This window comes from Oratosquilla oratoria, unplaced genomic scaffold, assembly GCF_046742065.1.
Source record: "Oratosquilla oratoria isolate Oo_2021 unplaced genomic scaffold, ASM4674206v1 SCAFFOLD51, whole genome shotgun sequence".
NCBI lineage: Eukaryota > Metazoa > Arthropoda > Malacostraca > Stomatopoda > Squillidae > Oratosquilla > Oratosquilla oratoria.
The window spans coordinates 2,020,853-2,032,246 of record NW_027467715.1 but is presented as its reverse complement, the minus strand read 5'-3'; the positions used below and the strand labels follow the sequence as shown (position 1 = coordinate 2,032,246).

The 11,394-nt window shown below is 42.4% G+C and overlaps 1 protein-coding gene across 1 annotated transcript; it reads right to left on the bottom strand.

Annotated features, from left to right (window-relative positions):
• Positions 1-280: 280 nt before the first annotated feature.
• LOC143023578 (serine/threonine-protein kinase pim-3-like) lies at positions 281-1,721 on the bottom strand. The gene is made up of 2 exons (XM_076182166.1): positions 773-1,721; positions 281-348 (listed from the first exon to the last, which is right to left on the bottom strand). The coding sequence occupies exons 1-2, from the start codon at positions 1,719-1,721 to the stop codon at positions 281-283; spliced, it is 1,017 nt and encodes a 338-aa protein (XP_076038281.1).
• Positions 1,722-11,394: the final 9,673 nt, after the last annotated feature.

The window sequence follows — 11,394 nt, the reverse complement described above, 5'->3', positions numbered from 1 at the left end:
GCCCCTTACAGAGGACTCTGTAGCGTGGAATTTAATCAACCATGCCCTTGGTTCAACTTCGCCGGTGGCAGGATTCGAACCGCCATCCCCTCGACCTTCGCCACAAGTAACGTCGCCCTAACCAGACAATTTCATTCATCTGAGAGGAGCCCCTCTCAAGGTCAGGCCTCCGACTGCGTTCCGAATATCTTGTAGTTCTTCTGTTATGCCGTCAGGCGATTTTATTCAGCTGAGGGGAGAGTGATCTCCCCTTGTGCGTGGCTCTTTAAGACTAATTCCTTTACTGAAAACTTTCTTGCCCTCTTTTTAATTCTTTATGGCTCTTTCTGACTAAGGCTTCTTTCAGATCTGTCACGGTCATGACATAAAGAGCGTTTTCGCTCTTAGGCTCTTTTACGTGACTTTCTAGATATTATGCGGGTGTTTTCCTTCCTTCTGGTAGCCCATATATGTATGCCCTTTCTATGTAACTATGTATGGCACTTTTAGACCGATGTTTTTCATCCTTGTCCTTATTATGACTTTAAGGAAACCTTCCATTTGGCTTTCCACATTTCTGGTGTACGTTTTGTACATACGATCAGTTCTCAGCTGAATACTACATTGAGCCGAGGGAGCCTGATACTTCATGCAGTTGTCAGGCAAAATATATTCGTCCTTTTTAGCAACTTAAATGGCTTCTTGACGAGTCTAATGGGCTTCATTTTTATCAGTGGTATCCACCACTTCTTTCTGTGCTTCTTCTCTTTTTGTGGCCTACTTTCCTTTTTACTTTCTTCTTCTAAGCCACTATTCTTCACTGGGGCCTGGGGGTTCTGTTTCGTCTCGCGCTCCTCGAGTTTCCTGAAGATTTGTGGCGGAAAGAGCTTGGGATCGGGCGGCTCGAGCTCGTTCCCGTCCTCGGAGCGGCCAAAAGCCTTCAGCCAAGGATGGGCCAAGATGCCGTGGAGGGTGGGCCGCTCCCATGGGTCCATGGCGAAGCACTTGGTGATCAGGTCGCGGCACTGCCGGGGAAGGTCTTCGGGGAAAGGCGGGCGACCCTTTTCGATCTCGCTGTCGTCGTAGAACGGGTCGTCGTGGCACACCAGGTAATACAGGAGGGTCCCGAGACTCCATACTGTCGCCGGGACGTGGAGGAACTCTCCTTTGGCGATGTACTCTGGTGGCCAGTAAAACGATGTCCCGCCAGTGTGTGTTCCCCTGTAACCTTTAATCATTTCCCCGCATCCAAAGTCGATTAACTTGATCTTAAACTCCCCTGAGCCTGGATCCTCGTATAGCAAGACGTTCTCTGGTTTGATGTCCTTGTGAGAAACGCCTGCGTTTAGACATCTTTGTACTGTCCTTACGATGTCACTAAAGATCCTTTTGATCTGTGGAAGGGAAAGCTTGCCGCATTTTTCCATATAATCATATAACGAAGTTGCTTTCGGCACAAGTTCCATGGTCATGTAAAACTTGCCGTTGGAAACGAAACATTCGTAAAGTTGGATAACCCCAGGAACGGCTTGGACCTTGTGTAGGAGAGAGGCTTCCATGGGCACTCTCGTCCCTTGGCGCCACCCCCAGGTGTCGACACTGGAGAGGGGGACTTCCTTGATGGCGACCTTTGTGCCGCTGGCGAGGTCCTTCGCCAGGTAAACACACCCGTAGCCTCCCTCGCCGAGAGGTTCTTGCAGCTGAAGCCAGGCCCTCCAATTGGTTTCCTCGTCTCTGTTCATCACTCCCTAAATGTCTTCGACCCTGGAGGTCGACGCGACCGATCACGTGACCCAAGGTCGCATCACAGATTGGGTCACTGAGCGCGCTCGTGGTTACGTTGTTCGGTGGGTACGGAAGGCAAATTCCTGACCAAACCGAAAGTATCTGTTGATGTCAACATTGGTGTATTTATGTGTAGGAAGAAGTCCTTTTAATAATTCTTCAATGGTAATCACTAACATTCCCTATAAACTGTGCGCGTACACATATGTTTTTCAAGTAGCGCACACAAAGAAAAAATGTCCGCACACAAGTTTTTCAAATGATGTTAAGATCCATTCAATAAAGAAGTTCCCCCCAACATCAACTTATAAATTATCTAAAAATATGGTAACTTGCCAACCGTCAAACCAATAATTGTTTCTCTCTCTCTCTCTATCTCTCTCTCTCTCTCTCTGTCTATCTCTCTCTCTCTCTCTCTCTCTCTCTCTCTCTATATATATATATATATATATATATATATATATATCTTTCTCTCTCTCTCTCTCTCTCTCTCTCTCTCTCACACACACACACACACTCTTTTCTAACTCTAGCTCTTCTATCGCAAAGAAAAGACTTTGCCGCCATGGGTGCGCTCGTACTTTTGGGAGTAGGCAAAGTTTGCGCACAAGCTAATTTCTGCTCACTCTCACAGAAAAAAATAAAATAAAATCTTTGACACCGCGCCCGCACACACACACACACACAACACACACACACACACACACACACACACACACACACACACACACACACACACACACACACACACACACACACACACACACACACACACACACACACACACACACACACACACACACACACACACACACACACAAACACATACACATGTACACACACGCACACACAACACATGTATACACATACGAATACACACACACATAAACATACACGTACACACACAAACACACACACACTCACAACACATGCACACACATACGAATACACACATACAAACATATACACATACACAAACGCACACACATACACACACATACGAATACACAACACCTAGACACACATACGAATATACACACACATATGAATACACACACACACACACACACAACATATACACATACAAATCCACACACAACACATACACTCACATACGAATACACGCACACACATACACACACACAACACAGGAATACACAGACAATACATACACACACATTCGAATTCACAAACACACACATACACCAACAGAATGGTGGTGAGAATTTCCCACCAGACGTTGTTAAAGTGCCTCAGACTCCGTAACCTTGGCCCTTTGTACAGTATGTGTCTGTGTGGCCGGACTTTGTTAATAGCAACACGCTCAGACGTCCATGGATGTCCTAACGGTGGTATTCTTAAAAAAAATCTTTCCTTATATAAATTTTATATAAATCCTTGGAAGGGAAAGATTTATATAAGGAAAGATATTTTTAAGAATACCACCGTAAGATTCTTACGGTGGTATTCGGAAAGAATTTTTTTAAGAATGCCACCGTAAGTTCTTACGGTGGTATTCTTAAAAAAATATTTCCTTACATAAATCTTTCCCATCCAAGGATTTATATAGAAGTTATATAAGATTTATATAAGGAAAGATTTTTTAAGAATACCACCGAATGATCCTTACGGTGGTATTCTTAAAAAAAATCTATCCTTATATAAATCTTTCCTTTTCAAGGATTTATATAAGATTTATATGAGGAAAGATTTTTTTGTTAAGAATACCACCGAAAACTCTTCCCACCGGTGCCTGAAGGGGAAGAAAAGAAAGGGGAGACAGAAGAAAAAGGGGGACAGACAGAGAAGAGGGGGAGATGATAATACAGGATAAAAAAGGGGAAAGAGAATGAAAAGGAAAGGAGAGAGGGAAAAAGAATATTTTGGGGGAGAGGGGAAGGGGGAAGGGGAAATAGACGAGGTGGAGGGAGGAATGGGGAGTGGGGGGAGAGGAGTTGGGAGTGGGGGGAGAAGAGTTGGGAGTGGGGGGAAAGGAGGGGAGGAGGTGGGGAGAGGAGGCCCAGCGACACAAATGTGGAGGTCGTATAACTTTACAGCAGTTTGAGGTGGAAGGTGGAGTTGAAGTGGAGGAGGTGGAGAAGTGGAAGAGGTGGAGATGGAAGAGTAATGTGATGGTATTTAACTATTACCAACGCAGTGCGAGTTTTCAAATTAATTTTATTTGTTTATTTTTGTTTTTATTTTACTTATTTGTTATGAAATGTTGGGTAGGAGGGGGACGGGAGAAAAGGAATATTGGGTAGGTAGTGAGGGAGCGGGGTGAGAATTAGGGTAAGAATTGGGGAGAGGAAAGAAAGATGGGGAGAAATTGTATTAGGGAATGAAAGAGGGAGGGAGGAATGTACATAGAGATAAAATGGGAGGGAGGGAGGGAGGGAAGGTAGAGGATAGAGACCACAATCATGCACGAACGCACGCACGCACGCACGCACGCACGCACGCACGATCAATGCTTGGGTCTTGACGACCGAGACCCCAACAGCTTCAGACATCAGAATATCAGCTGAAGTTGGAGGACTGACGTAAAGATGCGGGAGGAAGGGAGGGAGGGGAAGGTGGCGCGGGGGTGGAGGGAGATTATCGGGGGAAGGGGGGAGGACAGGGGAGACGGGAGAATAAAGGAGGGCCTTTTTTTTTTTTAATTATTATTCCGGCATATTGAAACGTGCTTGTTCTCTGTAGCCAATCAAAATGTTAGGACCATTCTTTGTCTCCAAAGAATCCTTGGTCTCCGCCAAATTCAAAAAGGACCTCAGTGCACCTCAACTTGAAACCCCCATTATTAAGTGCTCTTCGGGAACTTTGCAAATACGTGAGAGAGGATGGGGGGAAAATCTACCCAGAAGAACTTTGACATCCCTCAACTAGAAGAAACTACCGTAGATAGACCTAAATGTCTATCTAGCTCAGCGTTTCGCCAAGTCAAAGACATCAGGAGACGCAAGATTTGTGTGTGTAGGAAAGAGAGAGAGAGAGAGAATCTGTGTAATAATGATAAATATATAATTGTTGCCCGAGTTTGACAGACTAGAAACCACAGCACCACCATGGCCTCCAACGTACAGGTCAAGTCTTTGGCCCCTCCTGTCCGAGTATGGAACCTGTCAGAGAACCAGACAAAAATCGACCACACCCGAGCAGCCCACGGAGGCCCAACGCTCCGACCTCCGACGGTCGGTCAGGCCGGGACTTCAGATCTGTGGAAGCCGAAAGATCGAGCTGAAGTGTCTCCTCCCGTTGGGGCTTCGTTCCGGAGCAGTTGCATCGTCTGTAGGCACCTTTCCTCTTGTCTTGTACATCTCATGCATCTGGTCTGCGACCACAATGTTATCTATTTGAGATTGAACCCCACTCAGTTAAGTGTTCAGCTTAATTGAACCTATGGTATGCTTATATTTTTCTCATTAGTATATATATATGTATATATATATATATATATATATATGTATGTATGTATATATATATATATATATATATATATTGCAAGCAATCACATCACCGTGATACAAAAATGCAAAATAACCACAGGAGAAAAGAAAACTTGTAGACAGTAAGTACTTTCGTATATTACATCTGATACTTACTTGTCCTTCCTTTTCATTAAAATTTTCTTAGTGTTGTTAACCTACTCAAAAAATTGGATATCAAAGTAGCCTTTAAATATGACCACACCATTAAGAAAACTTTAATAAAGAACAGCCCTCCTAACAACAACGGTGTGGTCTATAAAATTTCTTGCCAAGATTGTAATAAATTTTATATTGGACAAACTGGGAAAAACTTGGAAACAAGGATTTCCCAACATAAATATAGTGTGAGATCTGCCCGGGAAAACAATGCGTTATTCCAACATAAATCATTATACAACCACCATATTGATTGGTCTAAGGCAACAATTTTAGCCAAAGGAAAAAGCTTGCAAGAAAGAAATATAATAGAATCTTGCTTAATATCAAGCACGTTTGACAAAAATATAAAATTAAGCTATGGTCATTTTAAATGTGATAAATTGATAACCCAAATGGTCACCGAGATCTTTCCGCCAGATTGACCCTTATGTGTTGGTCAGGTCGATAGGGGTAAGGGCATCCCCCCTCCTCACATTGTATTGTCTCCCCCCTTCCCCCCCCCCCTATGGCTGCCACCTGATACTTATATTTAAACCCTACTCTGTATCTCTGTCATTTAGTCTGAAGATGTAATATACGAATATATATATATATATATATATATATATATATATATATATATATATATATATATATATACATATATACTTATAAAATTATGATAATCTTGTTTGTCATCTTGCTTGCTTGAAACTGTCACCCAGCCAATTAGAAGAAGAGATATGACGTCACGAATGAGGACCAGCCAAGCAGAAGACATATGACGTCACGACTGAGGACCAGCCAATCAGAAGAAGAGACATGACGTCACAATCTTCTGCATTTCACTTCTTATAACGTATCATTTAAACTTTTATTTGACCCACAATACATATATATATATATATATCTATTTATATATACTTATAAATTTTTCATATTCAGTATTTGAAAATATAGTCAACTATGAGGCATAACGAGTTTATTAAAATACTACGAACCGTTTATCTAGACAAACCTGTATTTCAGCATGGACAATTATATGTTGCGCTGAGTAGAGTTAAGCAAAAGGAAAATATCAAAGTGTTTTTAAATCATTCAAATTGTACAAAGAATGTTGTAAATGTGAGAGCATTGTCTTAATAAAGATCTTATTGAACATTTTATTAACAACGTATCATTTAAGATTTTATTTGACCCAACGGGTCATGGGTGGTCTAGTATATATATATATATATATATATGTATATATATATATGTATATGCATATATATATATATATATATATATATGTGTGTGTGTGTGTGTGTGTGTGTGTGTGTGTATGTATATATATATGTATACATATGTATATATACACACACACACACACACACCGACACACACACACATATATATACATATATATACATATATATATATATATATATATATATATATATATATATATATATATATGTAATGATATGGTTTAACGTCACAAACTCCCCCATACAGGGAGGATAGGACGATGCCCCGTACAAAGGACTTTGTAGTGTGGAATTTAATGAACCATGCCCTTGATTCAACTTTGCCGGTGGCAGGATTCGAACCGCCACCTCCTCGACCTTCGCCGCAATTAACGACGCCCTCACCAGGCAATTTCATTCAGCTGAGAGGGGCCCCTCTCAAGGTCAGGCCTCCGACTGCGTTCCGAATATCTTGTAATTCTTCTGTTATGCCGTCAGGCGATTTTATTCAGCTGAGGGGAGAGTGATCTCCCCCTGTGCGTGGCTCTTTAAGACTAATTCCTTTACTTAATTTTTTCTTGCCCTCTCTTTAGCTCTTTGTGGCTCTTTCTGACGAAGGCTTCTTTCAAATCTGTCACTGTCATGACGCGAAGAGCGTTTTTGCTCTTGGGCTCTTTCCCATGTCTGTGTGGATGTTATACGGATGTTTACCTTCATTCTGGTAGTCCATATATGTATGCCCTTTCTATGTAACTATGTATGGCTCTTTCAGACCAATTTTTAATCTTTGTCCTTATTAGGACTTTAAGGAAACCTTGCATTTTCCCATTTGGCTTTCTACATTCTTGCTGTACTTTTTGTACAAACGATCAGTTCTTAACTAAATAGTATATCGAGCACTCGTTCTTCTTGAGCCGAGGGAACCTGTTAATTCATTCAGTTCTCAGGCAAAATATATTCGTCCTTTTTAGCAACTTAAATGGCTTCTTGACGAGTCTAATGGGCTTTATGTTTACCAGTGGTATCCACCACTTCTTTCTGTGCTTCTTCTCTTTTTGCGGCCTACTTTCCTTTTTACTTCCTTCTTCTAAGCCACTTTTGGTATTGTTCACTGGGGCCTGGGGGTTCTGTTTCGTCTCTCGCTCCTCGAGTTTCCTTAAGATTTGTGGCGGAAAGAGCTTTGGATCGGGCGGCTCGAGCTCGTTCCCGTCCTGGGAGCGGCCAAAACCCTTCAGCCACGGGTGGTCCAAGATGCCGTGGAGGGTGGGCCGCTCCCATGGGTCCATGGCGAAGCACTTGGTGATCAGGTCGCGGCACTGACGGGGAAGGTCTTCGGGGAAAGGCGGGCGACCCTTTTCGATCTCGCTGTCGTCGTAGAACGGGTCGTCGTGGCACACCAGGTAATACAGGAGGGTCCCGAGACTCCATACTGTCGCCGGGACGTGGAGGAACTCTCCTTTGGCGATGTACTCTGGTGGCCAGTAAAACGATGTCCCGCCAGTGTGTGTTCCCCTGTGACCTTTAATCGTTTCCCCGCATCCAAAGTCGATTAACTTGATCTTAAACTCCCCTGAGCCTGGATCCTCGTATAGCAAGACGTTCTCTGGTTTGATGTCCTTGTGAGAAACGCCTGCGTTTAGACATCTTTGTACTGTAATTACGATGTCACGAAAGAGCCTTTTGATCTGTGGAAGGGGGAGTTTGCCGCATTTTTCCATATGATCATATATCGAAGTTGCTTTAGGTACAAATTCCATTGCCATGAAAAAGTTGCCCTCTATAACGAAACATTCGTAAAGTTGGATAACCCCAGGAACGGTTTGCACTTTGTGCAAGAGAGAGGCTTCTATGGGCACTCTCGTTCCTTGGCGCCACCCCCAGGTGTCGACGCCGGAGAGGGGGACTTTCTTGATCGCAACCTGGCTGCTGCTGGCGAGGTCCTTCGCCAGGTAAACACACCCGAAGCCTCCCTCGCCGAGAGGTTCCTGCAGCTGAAATCGGGACCTCCAATTGGTGTCCTAGCTTTGGTTCATCTCTCCCTAAATGTCTTCGACCCTGGAGGTTGACGCGACCGATCACGTGACCCAAGGTCGCATCACAGATTGGGTCACTGAGCGCGCTCGTGGTTACGTTCTTCGGTGGGTACAGAACGCAAATTCCTGACCAAACCGAAAATATCTGTTGATGCATCGTTGGTGTATTTGTGTGTAGGAAGAAATCCTTTTAGTAATATCTGTTGGTGTTATCGTTGGTGTATATATGTGTAGGAGGAAATCCTTTTGGTATTTCTTCGTTGATAATTACTAACGTTCCCTCTAAACTGTGGGTATGTGCGCGCGCACATATGTTTTACAACTAGCTCACATAAAGAAAAAAATGTGCGCACACAGGGTTTGCAAGTTATATCAAAATCCAATCAATAAAGAAGTTCCACCCAAACATCCACTTATAAATTCTCTAAATATTTGGTAACTTGCCAACCGTCAAACCAATATTCTCTCTCTCTCTCTCTCTCTCTCTCTCTCTCTCTCTCTCTCTCTCTCTCTCTCTCTCTCTCTCTCTCTCTCCTAACTCTAGCGCTTCCATTGCAAACGAAATGAGTTTGCCGCCATGGGTGTGCACATACTTTTCGGAGTAGGCAAAGTTTGCGCACAAGCAAATTCCTGCTCACTCTCACAAAAAAAAAAAAAAAAAAAAAAAAAAAAAAAAAAAAAAAAAAAAAAATAGAGGGAACATAGATAACCACCGTTTCTGTTCTCAGAGACAAAATCGCGCCCAATCACAGAAGTGCTAAAGGAAAACTTAAAGGAGGACAAGGAGCGATAGTCAAAAATTCGGTTGCAGTATGGGTTCCAATTTGTCTCCTGTTTTGGCCAATTTGTACATGGAGTATTTTGAGTGTACCCTTTTCCCCAGCATCAAACCGCCCGAAATGATTTGGCTCAGGTACGTAGACGATATCTTTTCGGCGTGGGATGACAGTTGGGGCCCATTTGAAGTGTTCCATGATAAATTGAACCAATTGACCCCGAATCTTAAATTTAAAGTTGAATGGGAAGAAGGACACCAAATCCCTTTCTTGGATATTTTGTTAAGAAGAACTGATGATAATTTATTCTTTACAGTGTACCGTAAGCCCACCCATTCAGGCAGTTATCTCCACTTTTTTAGCAATCACCCTGACAATGTTAAGAAAAGTGTTGCCTCTGGCCTTTTCTTGAGGGCTTTCAGGATTTGCAGTCCCCAACTTCTGGACCATGAGATTGAGGTGATCAAATGTCAACTTGAGAAGTTGGCTTATCCACCTTGGTTTCTGGATCAAGCCCTCAGTAAGGCTAGGGCCAACCATTTTAAAACTTCCGTCCCCTCAAGTTTTCACCGCTCCTTTAAGGACATTTTAAAAATTCCATTTAATAATACCATCAGTTCTTCTACTAAATGTTTTCCTCATGAACGTCTCACTATTGCCTATCACTATCCTAACACCGTGCGTAAGCAAATTGTGAACGTTCAACAAAAACCGAAGGAAGTTGAGTCACCTGGTGTTTATTGTTTGCCCTGCAAAGATTGTGATTTGGTTTACTTGGGTCAAACCGGGAGAGACCTGAACACTAGATTGGCAGAACATAAAAGGTCAATTAGGTATGGGCAAGAAAATTCGGCTGTATTTCTTCATGTCAAAAATAAGAATCATTCTTTCGACTGGGGTAAGGCCAGATTAGTGTTCAAGTCCCACTGCGGTTTCAGGAGGAAAATAGTCGAATCAGCATTAATTGAGGAATGCCCTAATATTAATATTTCTAAAGGGCAGTGGACACCTGACATAATCTCACGCGCAGCAGTAGCCAAGTTGGTGCGGACGCTACATCCTCCCCTCTCCTCATCTCCTCCCTCCTCCGCCACCCCAGTTTGCCCCGCGCCTGAGTGAGGTCAACTGTCCACATCTCTTCTTACTGTAGTCTATAAGTCCCCTCTGTTCTCTATCTTATGTACTTTCCTGAAGAGGGCTACAGTTGATAGCCGAAATATAGTATTTTTCTTTATTCGAAGTTTATTCTTTCTCCGACTGTGGGTTCCTGTGTGTAATTTACAAATGTGCTACTACATTTCTGTTTAGAAATATATATATATATACATATATATATATATATATATCTATATATGTATATATACATATATATATACATATATGTGTGTATATATATATACATATATATATGTATATATATGACTATATATATACATATACATATACATTTATATGTATATACATTTATATATGTATATATATGAATATATATATATATATACATGTGTATATATATATATATATATATATATATATATATATAATATCATATTATATATGGTTTAACGTCACAAACTTCCCCATACCGGGAGGCTTGGACGGTGCCCCTTACAAAGGACTTTGTAGTGTGGAATTTGATAAACCATCCCCCCAATTCAACTTTGCCGGTGGCAGGATTCGAACCGCCACCTCCTCGACCTTCGCCGCAAGTAACGACGCCCTAACCAGGCAATTTCATTCAGCTGAGAGTAGCACCTCTCAAGGTCAGGCCTCCGACTGCGTTCTGAATATCTTGTAATTCTTCTGTTATGCCGTCAGGCGATTTTATTCAGCTGAGGGGAGAGTGATCTCCCCCTGTGCGTGGCTCTTTAAGACTAATTCCTTTACTGAACTTTTTCTTGCCCTCTCTTTAACTCTTTATGGCTCTTTCTGACGAAGGCTTCTTTCAGATCTGTCACTGTCA

Coding starts and splice junctions, on each gene's coding strand:
- LOC143023578 (XM_076182166.1), bottom strand. CDS start 1,721: ATGAACAGAGACGAGGAAACCAATTGGAGGGCCTGGCTTCAGCTGCAA. Junction 349..772: donor TAGTGGCTTAGAAGAAGAAA/GTAAAAAGGAAA, acceptor TGACCGTGACAG/ATCTGAAAGAAGCCTTAGTC.